This window comes from Arvicanthis niloticus, chromosome 18 (genome assembly GCF_011762505.2).
Source record: "Arvicanthis niloticus isolate mArvNil1 chromosome 18, mArvNil1.pat.X, whole genome shotgun sequence".
NCBI classification, from domain to species: domain Eukaryota; kingdom Metazoa; phylum Chordata; class Mammalia; order Rodentia; family Muridae; genus Arvicanthis; species Arvicanthis niloticus.
This window is the reverse complement of record NC_047675.1, coordinates 31,085,364-31,111,041: the sequence shown is the minus strand read 5'-3', so window position 1 is coordinate 31,111,041 and position 25,678 is coordinate 31,085,364. Positions and strand designations below refer to the sequence as shown.

The following is a 25,678-nucleotide window of genomic DNA, read 5'->3' as shown; positions in this document are numbered from 1 at the left end:
TAGATAATTATAGATGAATGAGGGACTGGGATAAGAGGTTCAAGTGGTGAGGGGGGTTGAGGGAGGGAATATGGGAAAAGCTAACACTAAGGGGCATTTAGGGATAGTATGGAAACTCAATACAGTATATACTTCTATATATAAAATAAATTTATATATGCGATATGTGTGATAAGTGTATATATGAAGGCAATCTAAATGAAATTGCCAAATAATAGGAGAGACAAAGTCCCAACTGGACTTCTCTTGTCACAAAATAAGCTTCCAGTATCAGGATTAAGTTACATCTAATTGAGTTGTTGGCCCAAAATGTCCCACTGGAATCCCCAAACAAGCCAGTCAGTTTCTATTGCTTATAGATTACTCTCCACAAACTGTCAGCAAGATCCCACTGCTGAAGACAACATCTATGAAACTCACTGAACAGGGAGAGGTCCATCTGGTATCTACATAGAACCTTCACAACTATATTATAGTGTCTTTGGCCAAACCAGCCTACAACCCTTTGACCCACAATGGTGTCCTTGCAAAATATGCTAGGGCAATGGTGGCACAAAGCTGTGACAGTAACCAATCAATACCTAATATAACTTAAGTCTCACTGCTTGAGGTGGAACTCATACTCAACACTGCTTGGGTGACCAAGGAACAGAGACTACATACCCCAGGGACCTAGGGTGAATCCAAGCACTGCTGGTCTGAAAAAAAGAAAAGGGTAATGAATAAATGACTACACTCAGAGTCAAGAGCTTTCTTCAGCCATCACCAGAGAAACTTCCTATTGCTGTAGATGGCAACAGATGCAGAGACCCACAGCAAGGCATTATGCAGAGAATGAGAGACCTTGGAACACTCAACCCTAAATGGGATGTCTCCTTCAAATCCCTCTCCCCCCACCCCCACCCCCCAGAGCTCAGGAGACTCTGCAGAAGAGAAGATTGTCTATAAGAGCCAGAGGGAAAGGTGCACATGAAGAAAACAAGGCCCTCTGAATCAACATGAGCCTTGCTCATGTTGTGAATTCACAGAGAATGAAGCAGCCTGCACAGGGCCTGAACATGTCTGCATCAGGTCCTTTTGAATATATATTATGGCTTCAAGTTTAATGTTTTTGTGGGATTTGTGAGTGTGTGGATGAGTGGGTTTCTGAGTCTTATGCCTTGTCTTGGATTCTTTTCCTTCTCTGGCTTGTTCAGCCCAACTTCTATGTGATGGTTTTTAAAATGTATATTATTATATTTAAGTTTGTTACACTTGAACATTATCTTTTAGAAGTCTGTTCTTTGCTAATGAGGGACAGAAAAGGAGTGGATCCAAGTGGGAGGGTAGCTGGGGAGAAACTGGAAGGAGTAGAGGGAGGGGAAGCCATAATCAGGATATATTAAATTAGAAAAGAATCTATTTTTAGTAAAAGGGAAACATAAATTTAAAAAAGAAGGAAACAAAGAGTTAAAAACTTGGAAATGGCTCCTCAATTAAAAAAAAGTGTATATATGGGAAAAAGTGCACAGAATCATTTGAAAACAGACACCACTATCACACACACATATAATCAGTGTTGGCAAAGATGTTTCTGACATGCTCACATGAGGCTAAAGTAGATTCAAATGGTATAGTCATTTTGAAAGACAGACTGGCATTTTCTTCAAAGGTTAAACATATCCTTGTGCATTGATTCAATAAGTCTACTCTAGGGTGTCTAGTCCAACGATGTGAGAGTATATCAGAGAAACTCAGGCCTGAAATGTGCACAACTGACTGATTAAAAGCAGATTAAAAAACAAAACTCCCCATGTGTGCACAGTTGGGAACAAGCTGCACTCGGCCATAAGTCATATATACTCTACTCCATAATATATAAAACTGTGCTTCTCCAAAGGGTGCCTTGCACTGAGAGACTCCATTTTACAAGGAGTCATTCAACCTTATTTTGAGAATGGAGGATGATCTGCACCTTGCTAGACATATAACCCCAAAGGTCATGCTGTTCTGCGGTTGGCCTTCACGGCAATGGATTTAAAAAAATGAAAAGCTTGTTAATCCACAAATAACTTCTTGAGGATAAATTGATCAGAAGTAGTATAGAGGAGTCACAGGGGACCGGGAGACTGAAAAAAAAAAAGTCAAGATGACCAATTTGTGAAAAGACCTGGTCTCAGGGGGGCAGGGAATAAGGATCTCTACTGGACATGTCAGCCTTCTGACGTCCCCATCCTACCTGTACGACACACCCTACTGTCAAACATCTTCACAGATGTGCCGTGAGTATTCGAGTGTAGGCTTCACAGTGTCTGCAGAATCTTTGTGGGTAAAAACAAACCTTAGCAGACACAAAGGAATAATCCCTATTCTTCTGGACCCACACACAGATACACACACATATAGGTACACACACACACACACACACACACACACACACACACACACACACACAGCCTCAGGCTTAAAAAGCTAATATATACCCAGACCTACTTTTTGTATAACTTACACAACTTGCCACCTTGGGACAGAAGTAGACTACATTGATAGATTGTCTTAAATATTGAACATAGGTGACATAGGATTTACAAACACAATAAGTAGAGACATTTTCCTTTGTTCACAACCTTGATGGCCAATACAGGGACCTCTGTGTGCTATGTTCTGAAAGTTTATGCTTCACATGCCCATGGTGAAACCTGTTCTTCAATGGGATGTTAGTAAAAATTGGGTCTTTAGGAGTTGTCACAGGAGACCAGGGGATCTAAAAAAAGCCACTATAGAGAACTGTATCTAGGGTCTTGCACACTCTAGACAAGTCCTCTTCCTCTAAGCTGTATTCCCGTAACATTGGGGTTTTATGTATTCTTTGGTAATTTCACATTTGAACACAATCTGTCCTGATCTGGAACACCATTATTTATCTTGTCTGCTCAGTTGAAGACATAAGGTTCAATCTTTGGCAAAGAGAGCTAGCCCTCATCTCACACACATATGCTGGTATCTCAAACTTGAGCTTCCCGCTCTCCACAACTACAAACACATTTCTATTGTTTAGAAGCCATACATGCTATGATACATATATGTCCACACATGGACACAGCATATATATTATTGAAATGCAATGTATGCATATAAGATGGATAGTTCTTTAGCTTCTGAGCTCACAAAACCTTCCTGAGGCAGTCTTTCAAAGAACTGAATCACAGACATGCATTTCAGGACTGAACTAGCTGGCAGCTTATGTACATTTTTTTTTAAATGGCAGATTAAACTGATGAAGGCAGCTGGTCTGGGGCTTATCAGATGTGTTATAAGTCATTTGTATTTGTGAGAAAGCTTGATAGTTGGTAAAAAATGGACATGGAAATTTGACACTCAACCAGCTCTGATATAGACAACTACCCCAGAGCTTTTAAAGAGGGAATGGAGAATTGAATTTCTGGTTTTACATATGCCAGTTAAGTCCTCTACCATTGAGCTGTATTCTAAGAACCTTGAGATTTTTTTTCTCTTCAGTGATTTTATAAATGAAAGCAATGTGTCATATGCATGCCTAGCTACCCTCATCACTTCCAAGACCACCCACCCACCACCACTTTATTCTACATTATTTCTAGTTGCTGTTCTCTTCCTCCTCTTTCTCTTCTTTCTCTTCCTCCCCTTCTTTAATACCCACTGAGACAAATTAGACATTTATGATTATTTTTGTACTTTTTTTTCAAAACCGGGTTTCTCTGTGTATCCCTGTTTGTCTTGGAACTCCCCTCTACAGACCAGGCTGTCCTGGAACTCAGAGATCCATCTGCCTCTGCCTTCAGAATGCTGGATTAAAGGTGTGCACCCCCCCCACACACACAGCCATTATTTTGTACATTTAATGTGAAGACAGACCACAACTAAAATTTCCAGTTTTTCCAGGAGCTTGCTGTATAGCTCAGACAAGTCTTAACTTGTGATCCCTGGCCTCAGATCTCTGAGCAACTAAGATTTCAAGCCCTATGTCATCTGATCTGACTTTTTTTTTTTTTTTTAACTTTTTATGGTGCTCAGGGCTTTGTACATGCAGGACAAGCTGTTAACCACTGCTATGTCCCTAGCCTTACAACTTCTTTAAGTGTTTAACACATGTGTCTCAAAACATAGCAATTTTGCTCTAGATTATAAAGCCAACCATAGAATGCATGAGATCACATAAAATCATGTGTAATAATTTCCATACAGCTTATTAAAATCCAAACAAAGGATAGGTGCCCCCTATAATCCTATAATTCAACCTCTAATCCACCCACCGAGGAAGCCAAAGCAGCGAGATCATGTGTTCAGGGCCCTCCTGGACTACATAGAAACCGTGTCTCAAAAAACCAAAGATAATCAACAAGGACAACAGTTGTGCATAGTGTGGTAAGTGGATAAAATGTGTTGTGTGCACACTTGAATGGCATTCTACAATAAAAGGAAACAAAAACATTATGTGAAGTGACATAACCAGTCACAAAACATTTTGTTTATATTGGATTAGAGACAAGTCCTAATACACTAAGATAAAGTAATGTCATGTTTACTCTGAAGCAGGGTTAAAGGTGGTTAATGGCATCCAAAGGACCCGAGGGAAGCCCTACGGGAAGCAAGGGGGAATCTGATTTGGTGGCAGGTGCATGCCTTGAGAATTTACTCAGACTTACTAAACCAGATACCTAAAGGAGATTAATTTAATTTCATCTAAACAATCCACAGTAGTCTGAGGGTTTGTGGGTGGATCCATTGCCCACCATGCACCTAAGAGTCCTAAGATCAACCCCTAGCACCATAAAAACAATCCACACTCAAGCTATCAAAAATGAGAAAATTATTAAAAGTCTCAAACATAAAGTTAGTATAAAGTGAGTATAGACACACCAAGCTCAGTGTGTCTACACAGAGCTGATGAGCACAGGCATGCTGGCAGTAGGAACTTTAGTCAATGATGTATGTATAAAATGGAAACATCCTAAATGGTCAGTCTCACTGACAGGAAGGTCTTCCCTGGCCCCCACTTCAAGTCAGCAGGGACTTAATATTATCCTTGCAATGGTTTTGTTTATGCATTCCACCAGGAGAAGGCACAAGAAGTAATCCTTCAGACTGATTTCCCAGAGAAATGATCTCATGCATTCTATTGTTGACTTTACAATCTAGAGCAAAATTGCTATGTCTTGAGACACATGTGCTAAACACTCAAAGAAGTTGTAAGGCTAGGGACATAATAGTGGATGACAGCTTGCCCTGCATGTACAAAGCCATGGGCACCATAAAAAGTTAAAAAAAAAAAAAAAGACAGATCAGACGGCACAGGGCTTTCTCACCACACAGCAAATCTGTGGGCATCTCGACCCCGAATTTCTCAATTTATAAGACTTTACACTTGTTACTGTTGTTGTAAGTTACTGAAATTATGGTTTTTATTTTGCTTCAGAGATGTGGGTCTTGTTATCATGCCCCAGGCTTATGTAATCCTTTAATCCTGGCCTCCAAACATTTGAGGCTGCTGATGCTATGAGTGCAGTTTGTAGTTTACGATCTTTTGAGAACATCATTTTGAAGGGAGTAGGGTTTAGAGAAATCAGGTTCCTGTTGTCAGTTATAAATACGAGAAAACATAAAGTTGCAAAGAGAAGATACAGGATTCTGATGTAGTCAGTCTTCTGTAGTCTACAGTCCCTGAAGCACCCACTTCATTTGAAGAGGGTCTGGGGCTTGGAGAAGAAGAGAGTGAGGATGGGGAGAAGACAATGGAAGATAGGATGGAAGGAAAGAAGGGAGGACAAACAAAAGGGAAAAAAAGAAGGAAGGAAGGAGGGATGAAAGGAAAAAAGAAAAAAGGAAGAAAGGAAGGAAGGAGGAATGAAAGAAAAAAGAAGGAAGGATTGAAGGACCAAAGGAAGAAGGAGCCTAGTTTCAATGAAGGGTTAAAGATGATCTGGGTACTTAGGGTTCACACATCCACAGTGTTATGGAAACTTTTATTAAGACCAATAAAAATTTGCCCAGAAGAATAAGAGGTAACACACGAAGGGCGTCGCATACATGTCTGAAAGAGAAAATATTGGGATTAGAAATGATTCTCTGAGTGTTGGAACAAAATATATACCTTGAACCTCAGAATTACCCCTTCTGCCCTCATTCCCACACCCCTTTTCTGATACCGAACACTACAGCATGGTTTCCCTGAGCCCCATTTATCTCCTGGATCTTCTGGGGCAGAGTCTTGGTCCAGAACTGCAGCCTTTTGGCCTTCAGGGCTCGGCCCACAGTAGGCTGGGTGTTCAGTTGCAGATACTTCTCATCTTGGTCCAACACAGGCCAGTTGAGTAGACCCTCGCTGTTGGGGTTCCTGTGGATATGGCAGCCAGCAAGGAACAATGAGGTTACAGTCATCCAAAGCCCAATCTTACATTTTGGGTCAGGGCAGTGGAACAATTAGGACACGGTTAAGGTGTCTAATGAGACAGGTGTCTTGATATGTGAATACAAGTGTCACTCATGAGTTTCTGCTTCATGTGGGGGAGACTTTCTAACCTATTTTATGTTACCTCTAAGAGGCAAGATCTAAGGAACAGTATCATAGCATTATAGCCCCACCAACTGGATCACTGTGAGAGGGCCAGTATTTGACACCTACAAAGTATCTGTATAAATGTGCTATTGTGTAGAAAAAAAACTCTATCATGTGCTGGAAGATTTGTGCATGCTAGAAAGCCACCATCCAAAAGGGAGCCCTAAATAGGGACCTACATGTGTAAGGTTGAGGGGAGTGCTCTCACCGCTGTCGTGCAAAGTTGGCCCAGTACTTCATCATCCTCGTGTTCAGCAGCTTCTCCTCCTCAGTGAAGTTAGCTAGAGTCATGAGAAAGACAAAGTGTATGCCACCTCATGCAACTGCCAAGTCGTTCTTCACATGCATCATCCCAGCTGCTGTCTGACCCCAAACTATTGTCTTTGTTGCCTCCCTTCTTCATTATCCAGTATTCAAGATCCCCAATTGACTTCCTGCCCTGATGTGATGCCAGCTCCTCCATCACGCCTAGACTGGAAAGGGTGCAGATTCTAAGCTAAGCATTGTTTTGAGGCCATGATATGGTACACATTTGATTTTTTTCTCCCTCTCTCATAACCTAGGTTTTCTGAAATGGACTGAAAGCTCGGGAGTCCCTACAGGAAGTCATTTGGGACCTTGTTCAGTTCAAGTAAAGAAATGAAGACTCACGTTTCATGCCCCAGAAGTACCCAAAGACAAAAGGAACCTCATCTCCATGGTCAGCCTTCACGTAGGGTGGCTTAGTATCATTTAAGTAGCTGGGTCGATGTTGGAATTCATAGAAGTAGACAGGGGCATGGGAACCTGGGGATAGGGACAAATCATGATGTAGTTGCCTCTTACCTGAAATTTTTCTGATAAATATTTGGTAACAAGTTGCATCAATAAAAATTACCCAGAATCACAGAAGTTAAATGGGAGAGGGGGACTAAGGCTAGAGCACCAGCAGTGGGAAAGCCCCAAATAACCAATGCCCATGGTCTTCCCAGCTGAGTGGTTTTGTTAGGTCAATAGAGTATTAGCAACCAGTTTTCTCCTCTGTACCCAGATTTCACTCTCTTAAACTAGACATGAGGAGACCTGGACACCACTGCATTCCACAGTGCTCACCCATGACACCCCCATCTCTGAGATGCTGCCATAAGCCTTGTCACAGGTATACTCACGTTGAAAGTGTGCTACTTGGAGAGCAGGGATCACAAACATGAAGTCTGCCATCATCTCTGTGAACTGTATTTGGAGGGTCTGGGCATCCTGAGTGTCACCCATGTACTCTTCCATTAGCAGGTCACCACACTCAGGAGGCAGCTTCTACACCAAGGAGATAAGGAACAATAAGATTAGGCATAGTATAGGTTCAGTAGGCAGCCACATTTGCTATCTGGGAGAATGTGGCCTGGGATGACATAGGGTATAGGTCTGAGGACCATACACAGAATCACAATGTGTACTGATTGTATTAATAGAGATGCTGTTTGATAAGGAGATATGAGAGACCCCTCTATTTGGAGAGGACCAGAGGTATCTTACCATTTGTGATGTTGTATTCCTCAGAACAGCCTGCAGATTCTCTCTGGTTATTTCCTTTATTGTCTGAGCAGAGTCCAGGCCCTGGGAGGCAGAAGACACTGGTAAGTGTGAGGTCTGATGGACTTCTATTAAAGATGTATTGAGTTTCTATGGCTTAGCATTCATATGCTCTTCAGGCTCCCTGGGATCGGAATTGTGCCTCACCATAGGAAGGTTCCAACCATACTCATCATTGTTGACACCAATGATGCTGGGGACAGGGCGAAAATCCTCAGATGCCAACAACTCTTTGGGATGCCTGGGTAGAAACTTCCCATCCACCACAGCGGGGATCACTTTGAAGACCTGAGTGCCATTAGAAGTCAAAGATGAAGGTTAGTGAAATAAATATCCTGATGTTGACTGAGTCAGTTCCACCATTTTCTCATTTCTCACTAGTTTCAGGGTGATCTGCTCACATTGGAGGAGAATCTACCCTTAGATTAGCCTATCTTGATATTCATTTTGCACACAGAACCAAAAGAATACAAAGGCATGAAGATGAGATATGAAGATGAGATATTTGGTTCAGAATCCCACATCATGTAGACCAGGTTCTCCCAGACACACAAGTCTCCCAACCTTGTTAATAGCCAGAATCTCTGCTTCACTTTTGTTTCTCAGACAGCGCACCAGGGCCTCTGTGTCCATGCCCTCGCATCCAGAGAGCTTGGCCACTGTCTGCAAAGGGAATGAGGCAAGAAAAAGAAGAGTTCTCAATCCAAGTTGATGCTGTTGTGCCTAATTCCCACACTATAGTCTGTGTTGTGTGGATTGGAATAAATACATGCTGTTCCCATTGTACAATTGCTCAAATTGACAGCCAGCAGGCAGGACACTTTCTACCCACATACCTGTTCTTTTTCTTTAGAGTAGCTTTGTTTTCTCCACCTATTTTTGTGTCTTATGTATCAGGGAAACTGTAATTGTCTAAAGGTTTGTACATGAAGGCTGGAAAACAAAGTCTCAGTCTTTACTGTCCTTCTTATTTGACAGGGTGACTTCTTGTTTTGTTACCGCCTACACTAATGAGCTGGTCTGGGAACATCCTAGGATTCTCATGTCTCTGCCTTCCACCTGATGAGAGTAACCTGAGAATTACAGATACGTGTTACTATTTCCAGCCTTTTGTGTGTTCTTGGGATTTGAACTTAGGTTTTCAGGCTTGCACTCCAAGCACTTTTAAAAACTAGTGAACCATCTCCCAAGAACATGCATACTTATTTTTGCCGGTGAGAGAAACTGCAAGGACTAGTTCATGGACAGAGAGTATACCCACTCATCCAGGGTGAAGTAGAGGTGAGTAAATGCTAACCCCTGAGTTTCTCAGAAATTATTGCAAATTGGTGCAACCACTCTGAAAATCAATCTGGAGTTTCCTCATAAAATTGGAACTAGATGTACCTGAAGACCCAGCTATACTACTCCTGGGCATATACCCAAAAGTTGCCCTACTATGCCAGATGGGTACATGTTCCACTATGTTCATAGCAGCCTTATCTGTGATAACCAGAAGCTAGAAACAACTCAGATGTTTCACAGTAGAAGAATAGATACAGAAAATGTGGTTCATTTACACAATGGAATACTATTCAGCTATTAAGAATGAAGACATTATGAATTTTTCAGGCAAATGGATGGAACTAGAAAATATCATCCTGAGTTATTTCCCATGGTCCTTGATTTCCCTACTGAACAAAACACCAGAGTACCAGAGTATAAAGGGTGAGAAAGCAGGGCTGAGAACACTTACAGTAGAGACTGTCTCAGAGGTGTCAGAGATAAGGTCAGGCAGCAGGGCCACTCCACTCTCCATGATGGCTCCATAGAAGAGCCCTTGGGACAAGGGGGATACAACATGTGAAGACACACTTGTGCCACCTGCAGACTCGCCAAAAATAGTGACCTGGTCAGGGTTGCCTCCAAAGTGGGCGATGTTCTGCTTGACCCAGCGTAGGGCAGCCACTTGGTCCAGGTATCCCCAGTTGCCTCTGGCATGCTCATCTCCAGTGCTGAGAAGTGGAAAGGACATGGATCAAAGGGGTATCTGGATTCTGGTCAGCTAATATTGCCCAGCCATGGCCTTACCTGAAAAAGCCCAGGACACCCAGACGATACTGGATAGTGACCACCACCAAGTCCTCAGTGGCTGTCAATAGAGATCCATCAAACATGGAAGCCGATCCTGAAACCAGTGCACCTCCATGGATCCACACCATCACCTGGAGAAGTCAAGAGAGATGCCAGGAAGCTCCTAGCCTGTCCAAGCCCTCTTGTCTGCTTACTAGAATATCAACTCCTGTGCCTCTGTGCAGCTACACAGATACACAAAAATCCTCAGGACTTCAGGGCCTTGGCCACAGCTAGGACCCTCTAGTATTCACATTAGTGTATTTCTAGTCCTCATTCCCACCATGTGTCTCAGTTTGAATTCATGCATCTTTGTATAGAGTGATGTCATCATTACTTAGGCTCTTCACAGTGGAACAGAGAGGCAGTCTCCATGGATACCTCTCCAGATTAAAAATGGAAAGAATCATCAACCCTCATTGTCACCACAGAAACATGAATGGTTAAGTTTGAGTGACCTCAATGTTGAGGTCTTATTCTACAGATCATGAGTTGTAGAATGAGTTCTGGTTTTATGAAAGAGCTGAAGCCTTTGATGGCTCAGTGCTCCAGTGCTCTGTGTCCCATAGCCAGGTTTCAGCTGCATCATGTAACTGAGATGGCCTTTGACCCCAGTAAGCTAAGATTTTCATCAGGGTCCACCCTGCAATAGAACTCAGGTTGCTTTTGTCCCTTCTAATCATCTTGAAAAAATGCCCGCTCCCCAAGCTGACCACAGACTGACACTCACAGTCAGGTTAGAGCCCTCATGGGCATGGGCTGGTGTGTGGATGTTGAGATACAGACAGTCTTCAGACACAAAGATGGAAGACAGGTTCATTTTCATATTTGGCAGGCCTAATTCACTCAGCATATCATAATTTTGCAGACACCTGATGAAAATAGCAGACAGATATTCCAAGAGATAGATGGTGATCAAAATCCAATGTGAGACTGCAGATTTTTATCTCAGACGTATTCAGCTGCTGCTCCTTGTGAGACACCCTGCTAACACATATTCTCTCTACATCCCTACTGACCAAGGGAAAAGCCTCAGGCTCCTTGAAAGTTGGGATGGAGCCAGACTTCCAGGGAGGCCACCAGTCAGGTAGATGCTATTCTTTCTGAGTCTCAGAGAGAGAGAGAAACTAGTCAATGTCTCCATGGAAATGATTGTCTGTCTGTAGTGACGGTCATGGACTTATATAAGAAAATCGAGCTAAGCATTAGCAGGCACGCAAGCATTCTCCAGTCTCTGTTCCTGGGCATGGCTGTGATGTGAGCAGCTCCTGTAGTTTTGATTCACTGTGTTTACCCAAAGGATGGATTGTAATCTGGAGCCTCTAATAGTAGCTTTCTTCCCTAAGATGCTTTTGTTGGTACTTTATTACAGCAACAGAAAACAATCTAAGACAGTAATATTTGGGTGTTGGACTCACTCAGCTACTAGAGGATTCAGTGGGCAGTGCTGCTCTAAAGGGTAGTGGGTAGTCCTTCATCACATGTGCAGACTCTCAGGGAACTTCTCTTGCCTGCAGTGTCTCCAGAGGGAATTAATTACACATACTTGTTTCATGGTTAGTAGCACATGGCCTTATAGGTTTTCACAATGACTGTGAGGAGGGGGTTAGCAAGTATGGATCACTGCTGTACTCAAGGACCTGAAGTGCATTCTCCTGGATTCACGGTTCTTGCTGCCTAATATGTGACATTTAATCATGCCTAGAGATCCCCCCATTGTGTTAGAGAACACTTTGCTTAATTGCAATGTGTGAACAATTTTATCTTTGTTTCTCTTCATAGTACCTCCACATTATTCCTCCTGAGTGCCCAGCTCTGACCTAGGAGCCTGGTACACTTGTCCTACTCAGCCTTAGTACATTATCAGAAAACACATGGAGCACTCACCCACAAACAGAGAAAACTGCTGCCTAGCTGAGATGGACAACACACATCAGCACGGCCCAGAGCTCAGAGACTGTCTTACCCCAGTGCCTGAAACCCTCTGGGTCCAAAACTTACATGACCGGGTATGAGGTCGCATTCCTCACACCACTCCATGGCTCAGGGTCCTCAGGAGGTGCAAAGCGCAGTGTTCCTACAGGAGGCTTGGCAAAGGGAATTCCCAGGAAGATGTGGACACCAGCTTTAGTGTCTTTCATGTGTACAAGTCTGCCTCGGACCTGGCCTGTGTGTGTGTTTCTGATGGGGCTGGCCTCTGATGAGTTTTGACCTGGTGGAGAGATGCCATCTGGGCTAGTTTTCTGTAATCAGCTGCCAACAGATTGTGAGATTTCCACCTTATTGTTACCAGGGCACAGAAGAAGGGAACCCAACCGCAGTGCCTCCCACCCTCAGTTCACCTGTGTATAGCTTGTGAGTGTAGGAGCATCCCTATCCATCTGGCGAGGAACCATAAAATATATGGGATTTCCCTATGGTGGTGACCTACAGTTTGAGAATGTCTGATCTATGGCTTCAGTTAGTTCCCTCCCGGTTCCCCATGCCTTCCTTTCTACAAGCTCAGTTATTCTCTGACTTCAGCCACTCCCCATTACCAGTTTAGTGAGCCTCACCTTGCACATGGACAAGAAGAAGCAGCAGCCCAAAAACCACAGCATGCAGCCAGCTGTGCAGTTGGTTCCGTGGCATGGTCAGCTTGCAGGTCTGCCTCTGTGCTGCTAGGAGGACCACGTTTCACAAACAGGAAGCAGACTGTGTGAGTTCTGCTCAGGCAGGAATTTAAATCAAAAGATGTAGGTGGGGATCTTACTGTGGTCGGTCAAAGTTCTCATTGTAGGAAATGTTATTATTTGCAAGTGATAGGAGCCAATGGCCAGGAGGCAGGGAAAAGTCACCTCTGCTGTTTCTGTTCCCTCTCTGGCCTCCTGGAAAGGCACAGCATGAATTCTGGAGCTTGTCTGGAATATCAGGAGCCCTGTCCCCTCACCTGGGCAGAGACCTGTAACAGGAGAAGTCAGAGGGCTTCTATGAGAAGGTCACAGTCAAGATGTCACAGGAGAATCAGGCAAGTGCAGGAGGTCTGAGTGTGACCTCATCCTCAAGACTCCCGACCTTTGAAGACTCAGTTTATTGAGCCTGCTTCCAGGGTCCTTGGTCCCTGCAATTATCTTAGGATCTGCACGGTCCCTCTCCCTGTTAGGTCACATTTGTTCCAACAAAAGAATCTGAAATTCTGGGGTTTTAAAGTTCACAGTCCCTATTCACTCCACAGTAATGATGAGTCGCCTCTAGTGGTCAGCTCCTGCCAAGATCAACCTCACAGTCATTCACCCATCTAACAAATAATTTTAATTGTTTGCATTTGTTGTGCTCATGGATATATGTCTGTGTGTGGGGGTGCTCCCGAGCCATGTCTCTCATGGGAAGGTGAAAGGAGAAGTTGTGCTAAGTCCATCTTCTCTTTCTACTGTGTTAATCTCAAGAAAAAACTTAGGTCATCAGAATTGCAGGAACATTCTCTTACCACACCCAAATCAATCTCATTCTTATCCATATCAGCAGTACTTAATGAGGCATTAATAGCTCCAACACTGGGGATCAATCAATGATAAACCGGAAATACAAACCAATAAATAGAAGTTTCAGAATTGTAAAGAACCCAGAGAGGATATATCAAAGAATGCAGCAGGATGAGGAGCCCATACTCAGTCCAGCCTGACTCTCTGGCGCGAGATTTGTGGGGATCAGTGTCAGATAGCCTTTAGTGAGAATTGACATTGATCCAAATTATGATTACCATCTTTATTATCCAAATAATAATCCAGAGTCTGCAGTATGGCACTACAGAACTTCTTCCTTGTGTCTCTTTGGCTGCTTCCCTGGCATAACATAGCACTGTTTTTCCCAGGTTCTCTAACCAACAGGTCCCTTTGATTCAATCTCACCCCTCCAATGCACTCTTGTTCTGTCTGTGGTCCTAGTCTTTCTTGGTAGTTGTTCTCTCTACACCACATTTTCTGACCAAAGAATTGTTACACCATGAGGGCTGAGAAGTTCCGAGTTCCTCCACTCTCAGGATGAAGTAACCAAAGGGTCCTGGGCATCCCCGTGCTTCCTAATCCCAGACATTTCTGTAGCTCAGCTCAGGAAATCCCTTGTGCCCTGCTACTTACTGCACCATCACTCAGAGGCCCTGTGTTGATGATGGTCATGGCCACAGTGAAAATGTAAAATGAAGAAGACACTCAGGTTCTGTTCTGTGGAAGAAAGAAGTGAATAGGAAGAGCATGAGAGATAGAGTCAGAGTGGTATGTGTGTGTGTGTGTGTGTGTGTGTGTGAGAGAGAGAGAGAGAGAGAGAGAGAGAGAGAGAGAGAGAGAGAGACAGAGACAGAGACAGAGACAGAGAGACAGAGACAGAGACAGAGACCTTGCTTTGCCTCTTAGGATACACAGATGGCGATTAGGGCCGTAATGACATACCTGGCAGGGAGGCAGTACCTGAATGGCAGCTGGCGCTACAATGTGGGTCATGGAAACATCAGGAGAAATCTGTGGACTGGTGGACTCTTCAATATGTTGAGTCTACAGCTGCTCTTATACCAGCTAATCAAGTGCCTGGAATTTTTCCTTCATTAAGGATCATTGCTCTACCCACACAGGCTTGTCTGTCAACTACTTTAGGGGTTGGGCCATTGGTATGTCAGCAGTGCCCCTCCACAATATATATTTTGAAACTCAATCCCTGAAATATCCTGTATTTAGACAACTGACACAGCCTGGGATTGGTTTTTTTTATGACAATATTAATACCATCCCCAGGATCACCTAACATTCCATCCATCATTTCATCATGAGCCGTCTCTGGGATTGCAGGTTTGAGTACCTCATTTTTGTAAAAGATCCATTCCCCATAACATCATGTGTCTGTCAGTCACATAAGGTCACAACTTCCTTATTTTTCCTTCAGGCCCCACACATCAACCCACGGTATACTTTGTTTTATTTGAGATAACTTTTTAATTCCTATAAACTGTATACAACCCTTCTGAAATATCCCCATGCAGGAGTTGGTGAGAAAATTGCTTTTGAAGTCTTTAATGTCTGAGAGGAGGTGGATGACTTTTCCTGACAGGCTTAGCTACAGCAGAAGGCTACTCTCCAAACCCAAGCCTTAGGAGTTGCCCTGAGGCCAATCCCATCTCTGCAGAGGGAACAGGAAGGTCCTGCATGTCCCATCCCACTCAGGACCAGCTTAAGTCAACTCCTCTAAGGGGCTGTTTAAAATGTGGTCACGAAAGGCATTGGTCCTGCTGGTGCTTCCAATTGCAGCAGCCCACCAAGCCAGGCCCTGCCTGCTAGAAGCCTGGCCACTGAAATTCAGCATGCCCTCATGCAGGCTTGTTCTCTGTGCAATTTGGAGTTTATGATCTTTTGGGAATAGCATTCTGAGTGGATGAAGGCAATAGGGTATCAGGAGCCATAATGGGACAAGCTAATAATTAGCAGGTGATCATCCTAAAATGGCTTGCCTTGGATTATTATATAATCTAGAAGTGAGCTCTTATCAGCAAGGCTGTAAGGGACTTATTTTAGGAAAGATTCCTGCTACTAATACACTTTCCCCATTATTAAACAAATATGACTATCACTAAGCAATAGCACACCCCTTTGGAGCAGATCTCTGCAGATCCACGAAGATGTCTTGTGGTGATGCTATATAGACAGATAGATGACTTCTTAAGTCTTAATGGTGATCCTATGAGAATTCATGGGCTGGAGAGATGGCTCAGCCGTTAAAGGCTAGGCTCACAACCAAAATATAAGAATTCATAAAATTATATTAATGATTATTGAGCTCTTTTATAACAGGACTGCAATTAGGTCCTTTTCTGATAGTCAAAACTGCAATGAGAACTCCGCCAGTCTCCCAAGTGTCATCAGTTAATTGCTCTTAGATAGTAACCATACTTTCTCCTACTCAGTGCATAGTCCAAGAGGTTGTAAAACAATTAACCAAAGGTCACTAAAAGGGAACTAACGATTTATTATACGTGCCAGGACAGAAGATAAAATATTGCCTGGGTTTATCTATACAAAACTTCACTAATTTCTTAGTTATAGTTTTAAACCTTCAGTGAACCTGTGGAGCTAAGACAGGTGATGGATGTTTCGCCAGATAATTACTCCTAATGCATATAAACATTCTCTGTTGTAAACTTCTATTTCAATTTATGATTTGATTTTTGGTGTGAACTTGTGATGAACTTTATAATATGTGATCATGTATTCTGAAAGATGTATAAGTACTGAGGACAAAGAGATGAGAGGCAGTTAGAATAGAGAGATAGAATAGAGATAGAATAGGATTTTTTACCTTTCCTCATTTAGAGTAGTATATAGAATAGAATTTTTCCTTTTTCCAGATAGAATAGAAGTTTTCCTTTTCCCCATTTAGGACCTTTCCACTTTTCCCCTTAAATAGCTTTCACAAGAAACTTTTAACAACTTACTAATAAATGCTATAACCACATCTCTAAGTGTCTTTTCTTCCTGCTACCTCAGACTAACAGGCATAAGTTAAAGCCCAGCAGTTCCTGCTGAGGGAATACAAAGGCTATTTACTTAATCCTTTGCTGGTTTTGGACTGAGGTGCTAAGTACCAGAAAGTGCAGTTTCTGGCCAGAGGATCATAGATAGAAGGTCAGCTACAGTAGCATAGTAAGTAAACTCTTCTAGCATAGATAAGTAAACTTTTATTATATAGCAACCTTAAATATCTCATAAGACCAAAGTTTTATCCCCCCCCTACTGATGCTATTCCCCGTTGGCTGCCTCAAGAAGCACCAACAAGAAGAAGAGAAGAAGAAGAAGAAGAAACCTCCCCACAATGGGGCTGGCCCCCAACAAAAGGGTTTAGGAAAAGGAGGTTTTTGGCTGCCAGTTTTAAATATAAGAAAACATGGCTTGCAGAGAGTAGATACATAGGATTTTGACACAGTCATTCTCCCACAGCCAACAGTCCCTGAAGCATCCACTTTATTTGAAGAAGGTCTTGGAGTTGGAGAAGAGGAGAGTAAAGATGGGGAGAAGATAATGAAAGGAAGAAAGGAAAGAAGGAAGGAAAAAAGGAAAAAAAGAAGGAAGGAAGGATCGAATAGCCTAGTCTCAGTTAAAGGAGATGGAGGCACTTTGGGGCTCACACATCCACACTGGTATTTCAAAATTTATTGGATTTAATGAAAGTTTGCCCAGAATGATAAGGAATAGCATACAGAGTGTTTTTCATACAAGAAATCTCAAAGACTGAGGTTACAAATGCTCGTGTAAATGTTGGAACAAATAAAAGTAAATAAATGGACTTTATAACACTATCAACTTTAAACCCCAAACACCTTTCATGACACGGGGTACTAAAGCTCTGTGTGCTTATCCTGAGCCCCCTTTAACTTCTGGATCTTCTGGGGCAGAGTCTTGGTCCAGAACTGCAGCCTTCTGGCCTTCAGGGCTCGGCCCACAGCAGGCTGTGTGTTCAGCTGCAGATACTGCTCATTTTGGTCCAACACAGGCCAGTGGGGTAGACCCTCGCTGTTGGGGTTCCTGTGGATATGGCAGCCAGGAAAGAACAGTAAGGTCACAGTCATTCAAAGCCTGATCCTATGTTTTTGGTCAGGGCAGTGGAACAATTAGGACACTGGTTAAGAGATCTGATGGGTGTCTTGATATGTGAATACAAGTGTCACTCATGACTCACGTCTCCTTCATGAAGCAGAGACTACTTGACCTATTTTATGTTACCTCTAAGAGGCAAGATCTAAGGAACAGTACCATAGCATTATAGCCCAAACAGCTGGATCACTGTGAGAGGACCAGTACTTGACACCTACAAAGTATCTGTATAAATGTGCTAGTGTGCAGAAAAGACTGTAGCATACTGTGAAAGATCCATAAATTCTAGGAGACCACATTCAAATGGAAGCCCTAGGTAGGGACCCACACATGTAAGGTAAAGAGTTCTGTTCTCACCCATGTCTTGCAAAGTTGGCCCAGTACTTCATCATCCTCTGGCTCAGCAGCTTCTCCTCCTCAGTGAAGTTAACTGGAGTCATGAGAAAGACAAAGTGTATGCCACCTCATGCAACCGCCAAGTCAGAGTTCTTCAATACATCATTCCAGCACTGTCTGATCCCTAAACTATTGGAATTGTTGCCCCCCTTCTTCATTATCCAGAATCCAAGATTCATGGAAGTTTCTAATTAACTTCCTGCCCCGATATGACCTTAGCTCCTCCATCACAGCTTAGACTGGAAAGGGTGCAGATTCTAAGTTAAGCATTGTTTTGAGGCCATGATATGGTGCACATTTGATTTTTTTCCCTCTCTCAAAATCTAGGTTTTCTAAAATGGACTGAAAGCTCAGGAGTCCCTCCAGGAAGTCATCTGGGACCTTGTTCAGTTCAAGAGAAGAAATGAAAACTCACGTTTCATGCCCCAGAAAAAGGACCCAAAGATAAAAGGAACCTCATCAGCATGGTCAGCTTTCACATGGGATGGCCTGATATCCTTGATGTAGCTGGGTACATGTTGGAACTCATAGAAGAAGACAGGGGTATGGGAACCTGGGATGGGAACAAATAATGACTTGAAGTTTTTCTGATAAATATTTGATAACAAAATACATTGATAAAAAGTTATCTAGAATCATAGAAGTTAAATGTGAGAGTGAGATCCATGCTGGAACACTAGCAGTAGAAAAGCCCTTGGTTAATTAGTGCCCATGGCCTTCCCAGCTGAGTGATTTTGTTAGGTCAATAGAGTATCCAACCAATTTTCTCCTCTGTACCCAGATTTCACTCTCTTAAACTAGACATGAGGAGACCTGGACACCACTGCATTCCACAGTGCTCATACATGACCCCCATCTTGGATACCACTCCATGGGCTCTCCTGTTACCCACCCCCCCATCTCTGAGATGCTGCCATAAGCCTTGTCACAGGTATACTCACGCTGAAAGTGTGCTACTTGGAGAGCAGGGATCACAAACATGAAGTCTGCCATCATCTCTGTGAACTGTATTTGGAGGGTCTGGGCATCCTGAGTGTCCCCCATGTACTCTTCCATTAGCAGGTCACCACACTCAGGAGGCAGCATCTACACCAAGGAGATAAGGAACAATGAGGTTAGGCATAGTATAGGTTCAGTAGGCAGCCACATTTGCTATCTGGGAGAATGTGGCCTGGGGTGACATAGGGTATAGGTCTGAGGACCATACATAGAATCACAATGTGTACTGATTGTATTGATAGAGATGCTGTCTGAGAAGGAGATATGAGGGACACCCCCCCCCCCCTATTTGGAGAGGACCAGAGGTATCTCACAATTTGTGCTGCTGTATTCTTCAGAACAGCCTGCAGGTTCTCTCTGGTTATTTCCTTTATTGTCTGAGCAGAGCCCATGACCTGGGAGGCAGAAGACAGTGGTAAGTGTGAGGTCTGATGAATTTGAATTAAAGATGTATTTTCTATTGCTTAGCAATCCCAGAGGATTGGAACTGTGCCTCACCATAGGAACGCTCCAGCCAAATTCATCATTGTTGACACCAATGATGCTGGGGACAGGATGAAAATCCTCAGAAGCTAACAACTCTTTGGGATGCCTGGGTAGGAACTTTCCATCCACCACAGCAGGGATCATCTTGAAGACCTGTGAGGCATTAGATGTCAATGCTGATGATTAGTGAAATAAATATCCTGATATCCACGGAGTCATCTCCACCTTTTTCTCATTTCTCATTAGTTTTGGGATGATCTGCTTACCCTGGAGGAGAATCTACACTTAGACTAGCCTATCTTGATATTCATTTTGCACACAGAACTGAAAGAACATAAAGTCATAAAGATGGAGTACTTGGTTCAGAATCTCACATCATGTAGACCAGGTTCTCCCAGACACACAAGTCTCCCAACCTTGTTAACGGCCAGGATCTCCTCTTCACTCTTGCCTCTCAGACAGCGCACCAGGGCCTCTGAGTCCATGGCCTCACATCCAGAGAGCTTGGCCACTGTCTGCAAAGGGAAAAAGCATGCACAAGTATTCTCAATTCCAAGTCAATGCAGTTGTGCCTAATTCTTACACTATAGTGTGTATGTTGTGTGGATTGGAATGAATTCATATTGTTTCCATTTCCCTATTGCTCAAAGGTGGTAGCCAGCAAGCAGGACTCTTTCGACCGACATACATTTAAGGCAGCTTTGTTTTCTCCACCTATTTTTCTGGGTTTCTTGTATGGAGAAAGTGTAATTGTCTAAAGGTTTGTACACGAAGGTTAGAGGACAAAGTCTCAGTCTTCACTGTCCCCCTTATTTGACAGGGCAACTTATTTTGTTGTCGCCTATACTAATGAGCAGGTATATGAACATCCATGGACTTTCTTGTCTCCCCCACCCACCACCTGACTACAGTAACATGAGAATTACAGATACAAGTTACTGTCTCCAGCCCTTTGTGTGATCTCAGGATTTGAACTAATGGCTTCAGACTTGCACGCTAAGCAGTTTTAGAAACCAGTGATCCAGCTCCCAAGCACATGCATACCTATTTATGCCAATGGTAGAATCTGCAAGGACTAGTTCATGAACAGAGAGCACACTCATTGAGTATGAAGAAGAGGCGAGTAGATGCTAACCCCCAAGTTTCTCAGAAATCATTGGAAAGAAGTTATTTCCCATGGTCCTTGATTTCTTCACTGAACAAAACACCAGAGTACCAGAGTATAAAGGCTGAGGCAGCAGGGCTGAGATCACTTACAGTAGAGACCATTTCAGAGTTTTCAGAGATAAGGTCAGGCAGCAGGGCCACTCCACTCTCCATGATGGCTCCATGGAAGAGCCCTTGGGACAAGGGGGACACAACATGTGTAGACACACTTGTGCCACCTGCAGACTCGCCAAAAATAGTGACCCGGTCAGGGTTGCCTCCAAAGTGGGCAATGTTCTGCTTGACCCAGCGTAGGGCAGCCACTTGGTCCAGGAATCCCCAGTTGCCTCTGGCATGCTCATCTCCAGTGCTGAGAAGTAGAAAGGACATGGATCAAAAGGCTGGCTAGGTTCTGGTCAGCTACTATTGCCCAGCCATGGCCTTACCTGAAAAAGCCCAGGACACCCAGACGATACTGGATAGTGACCACCACCAAGTCCTCAGTGGCTGTCAATAGAGATCCATCACACATGGAAGCCGATCCTATAACCAGTGCACCTCCATGGATCCACACCATCACCTGGAGAAGTCAAGAGAGATGCCAGGAAGCTCCTAGCCTGTCCAAGCCCTCTTGTCTGCTTACTAGAATATCAACTCCTGTGCCTCTGTGCAGCTACACAGATACACAGGACTTCAGGGCCTTGGCCACAGCCAGGACCCTCTAGTATTCACATTAGTGTATTTCTAGTCCTCATTCCCACCATGTGTCTCAGTTTGAATTCATGCCTCTATGTATAGAGTGATGTCATCATTACTCAGGCTCTTCACAGTGGAACAGAGAGGGCTGTCTCCATGGATACCTCTCCAGATTAAAAATGGAACGGATCATCAACCCTCATTGTCACCACAGAAACATAAATAGATAAGTTTGAGGGACCTTAGTTTTGAGGTCTTAAGCTCCTAAGTGGTTCTGCAGAGAACAAATTGTAGAATGAGTTCTGGTTTTATCAAAGAGTGAGAGCCTTTGATGGCTTGATGCTCCAGTGCTCTGTGTCCCATAGCCAGGTTTCAGCTGCATCGTGTGCCTGAGATGGCCTTTGACCCAAGTAAGCTAAGATTTTCATCAGGGTCCACCCTGAAATGGAACTCAGGTTGCTTTTGTCCCTTCTAATCATCTTGGAAAAAAATGCCCTTTCCCCAAGCAGACCATGGCTTGACACTCACAGGCAGGTTAGAGCCCTCATGGGCATGGGCTGGTGTGTAGATGTTGAGATATAGACAGTCTTCAGACACAAGGGCGGAAGACAGAATCATTTTCATATCTGGAAGGTCTAATTTACTCAGCATATCATGATTTTGCAGACACCTGATGAAAATAGCAGACAGATATTCCAAGAGATGGATGGTGATCCAAACCCAATGTGAGACTGGAGATTTTTATCTCAGCCGTGTTCAGCTGCAGCTCCTCATGAGACTCCCTGCTAACACATATTCTCTCTATGTCCCTTCTTACCAAGGGAAAGGCCTCAGGCTCCTTGAAATCTAGGGTGGAGCCAGATGTCTAAGGAGTCCCCCAGTTAGGTGGAACCTGGATTTTAATCTTTCTAAGTCTAGGAGGGAGAGACTTGTAGGTGTCTCCATGGAAATGTTTGGCTCTCTGTAGTGACATTCATAGACCTGTCTAAGAAGAGAAAAGTGAACTAAGCATTATCAGGCATGCAAGCATTTTCTAGTCTCTTTTCCTGGGTGTGATGGTTTGTATATGCTCAGCCAAGGGAGTGGCAAAATTAGAAGGTGTGGCCCTGTTGGAGTAGGTGTGTCACTGTGAGTATGGGCTATGAGACCATCAGCCTAGCTGCCTGGAAGCCAGTATCTGCTAGCAGTGTTCACGTCAAGATGTAGAACTCTTCTTGTACCATGAGTGCCTAGATGTTGCCATGTTCCCAGCTTGATGATAATGGACTGAACCTCTGAATCTGTAAGCCAGCCCCAATTAAATGTTGTCCTTTATAAGACTTGCCATAGTCCTGGTGTCTGTTCACAGCAGTAAAACCCTAACTACCACACTGGGCATGGCTGTGATGTTAGAAGCTCCTGTAGTTTTGATTCGCTGTGTTTAATCACAAAGGATGGGTTGTAATCTGGAGCCTCTAATAGTACCTTTCTTCCCTAAGATGCTTTGGTCGGTACTTTATTACAGCAACAGAAAACAATCTAAGACAGTAATATTTGGGTGTTGGACTCACTCAGCTACTAGAGGATTCAGTAGACAATGCTTCTCTAAAGGGTAGTGGGTAGTCCTTCATCACATGTGCAGACTCTCAGGGAACTTCTCTTGCCTGCAGTGTCTCCAGAGGGAATTAATTACACATACTTGTTTCATGGTTAGTAGCACATGGCCCTATAGGTTTTCACAATGACTATGAGGAGGGGGTTAGCAAGTATGGATCACTGCTGTACTCAAGGACCTGAAGTACATTCTCCTGGATTCACGGTTCTTGCTGCCTAATATGTGACATTTAATCATGCCTAGAGATCCCCCCATTGTGTTAAAGAACACTTTGCTTAATTGCAATGTGTGAACAATTTTGTCTTTGTTTCTCTCCATAGCACCACCACATTATTCCTCCTGAGTGCCCAGCTCTGACCTAGGAGCCTGGTACACTTGTCCTACTCAGCCTCAGTACATTATCAGAAAACACATGAAGCACTCACCCACAAACAGAAAACTGCTGCCTAGCTGAGATGGACAACACACATCAGCATGGCCCAGAGCTCAGAGACTGTCTTACCCCAGTGCCTGAAACCCTCTGGGTCCAAAACTTACATGGCCGGCTGTAATGTCCCATCTCTCACACCACTCCATGGCTCAGGGTCCTCAGGAGGTGCAAAGCGCAGTGGTCCTACAGGAGGCTTGGCAAAGGGAATTCCCAGGAAGGTGTGGACACCAGCTTTAGTGTCTTTCAAGTGCATGAGGCTTCCTCGGACCTGGCCAGTGTGTGTGTTTCTGATGGGGTTGGCCTCTGGTGAGTCCTGACCTGGTGGAGAGATGCCTCACGGTTAATTTTCTGTAATCAGCTGCCAGTAGATGTGAGATTTCCATCTCATTTTTACCAGGGTGCAGGAGAATGGATCCCAGCCACCCTGCCCCTAGTTCGCAGGTGGCATGTGAGTGTGGGAGCTTCCCTACAAGTTCGGCTAGGAACCTTTTTTTATTCCCGTTTTGAAGTATGTCTGAACATTTCTCTAGCCAAAGAAGTCTTCACATTCAGAGCCATTTGGCCACATGAATTTATTATATTTGTTATTTTTATCAAAAGGTCATGCCCATACACCAAGTAGGGAAGAGTGCTTTCTTTCTTTCCTTAGAATCGTCTCCTGCTGTCTCCAAAGCTCCTTACACTGAATTATCTCCTCAGTATGTAGGGATCTTAGATGTGTCTGACCCTCTGAGTCCTACTGGGTCTACAAAATAAGTGTGCTTCTGTCAGGGTAGACATTGGTATGTGTCATTGGTAAATACATGTTTCCAATTGTTTGTCTATTGTGCCATTCTTCAACCTGTGGGTCATGACCATTAGAAAACACATATTTCTGATGCTCTTAGGAACTGAGAAACCACTCAAGAGCAACATTAAATCAGGAAGTAGCAATAACAACAATTTAATGGTTGGGTGTTTCTAATGCCAGCAGATATACAGATTTTCCAATGATTGTGACCTACAGTTTGAGAATGTCTGATCTATGGTTTCAATCAGTTCCCTCCACGCCCCAATGCCTTCCCTCCCCCAAGCTCAGCTCTAACACACAGAACTTGGCAGCTCTGACTCCAGTCACTCCCCACTGCCAGTTTAGTGAGCCTCACCCTGCACATGGACGAGAAGCAGGAAACCAAAGAGCAGAGCATTGAGCCAGCTATGCAGTTGGTTCCCTGGCATGGTCGGCTCTCAGATCTGAGTCTGTGCTGCTAGGATGATCATGTTTCACAAACAGGAAGCCGACTGTGTGAGTCCTGCCCAGGCAGGAATTTAAGCAAAAAGGATGTAGGCGGGGAACATGGTGTGGTAAGTTCTCATTGTAGGAGAAGTGATTAGTCACGTGTGACAGAAGCCAATGGCCAGGAGGCAGAAAAAAAGTCACCTCTGCTGTTTCTGTTCTCTCTTTGGCCTCCTGGAAGGGCACAGAATGAATCTGGAGCTTCTCTGGAGTACCAGGAACCCTGTCCCCATAACTGGCCAGAAAGCTGTAACAGGAGAAGCCAGAGTGCTTCTGTAAGGTCAGTCAAGATGTCACAGGAGAATCAGGCAAGTGCAGGAGGTCTGAGTGTGACATTTATCCACAAGACACCTGTTTTGGAAACTCAGTTCACTGAGCCTGCTTCCAGGGCCTCTTGTCCCTACAATTATCTTAGGATCTGCATGGACCCTTTCCCTTTTAGGTCCCATTTATTTCAAGAAAGCAGACTGAAATTTTGTTGCTTTTAGAGTTATGATGTGTATCCTCTAGTGGCCAGCTCCTGCCAAGATCAACTTAACAGTCACTCATCCATTTAACAGATAATTTTAATTGTTCACATCTATTGTGCTCATGGATACACCTGTGTGTGGATGCCCCTGGGCTCTGGTTCACATACGGAGGTGAGAGGAGAACTTGTGTTAAATGCGTCTTCTTCTTCCACTAGTAAATCTCATGGTGGAACATAGGTCATCAAAATTGGAGGAAAGTTCTCTTACCACACCCTGATTACTCTCACTGTTAGTCACATGACCAGTATATTTCATTGGGC

The 25,678-nt window shown here is 43.7% G+C and overlaps 2 protein-coding genes across 3 annotated transcripts; both read right to left on the bottom strand.

The window, feature by feature from the left end:
* Positions 1-5,964: 5,964 nt before the first annotated feature.
* LOC117723501 (acylcarnitine hydrolase-like) lies at positions 5,965-12,973 on the bottom strand. Of its 2 annotated transcripts, XM_034523116.2 has the most exons (13): positions 12,811-12,973; positions 12,257-12,467; positions 10,986-11,127; positions 10,214-10,347; positions 9,879-10,137; positions 8,708-8,806; positions 8,291-8,431; positions 8,087-8,167; positions 7,723-7,867; positions 7,226-7,360; positions 6,783-6,855; positions 6,165-6,352; positions 5,965-6,049 (listed from the first exon to the last, which is right to left on the bottom strand). In XM_034523116.2, the coding sequence occupies exons 1-13, from the start codon at positions 12,884-12,886 to the stop codon at positions 5,985-5,987; spliced, it is 1,749 nt and encodes a 582-aa protein (XP_034379007.2). In that variant the 5' UTR covers positions 12,887-12,973; the 3' UTR covers positions 5,965-5,984. The 2 variants fall into 2 exon arrangements, with proteins under 2 accessions (XP_034379007.2, XP_076771850.1); XM_076915735.1 differs by lacking the exon at positions 12,257-12,467 and having other exon boundaries at positions 12,811-12,962.
* Positions 12,974-17,406: 4,433 nt separating this feature from the next.
* LOC117722902 (acylcarnitine hydrolase) lies at positions 17,407-24,906 on the bottom strand. The gene is made up of 12 exons (XM_034522171.2): positions 24,758-24,906; positions 23,720-23,930; positions 22,117-22,258; positions 21,339-21,472; positions 21,004-21,262; positions 20,163-20,261; positions 19,759-19,899; positions 19,575-19,655; positions 19,203-19,347; positions 18,677-18,814; positions 18,223-18,295; positions 17,407-17,796 (listed from the first exon to the last, which is right to left on the bottom strand). Exons 1-12 carry the CDS (start codon positions 24,828-24,830, stop codon positions 17,610-17,612), a joined length of 1,683 nt encoding a protein of 560 aa, XP_034378062.1. The 5' UTR covers positions 24,831-24,906; the 3' UTR covers positions 17,407-17,609.
* Between the last annotated feature and the right edge of the window lie 772 nt (positions 24,907-25,678).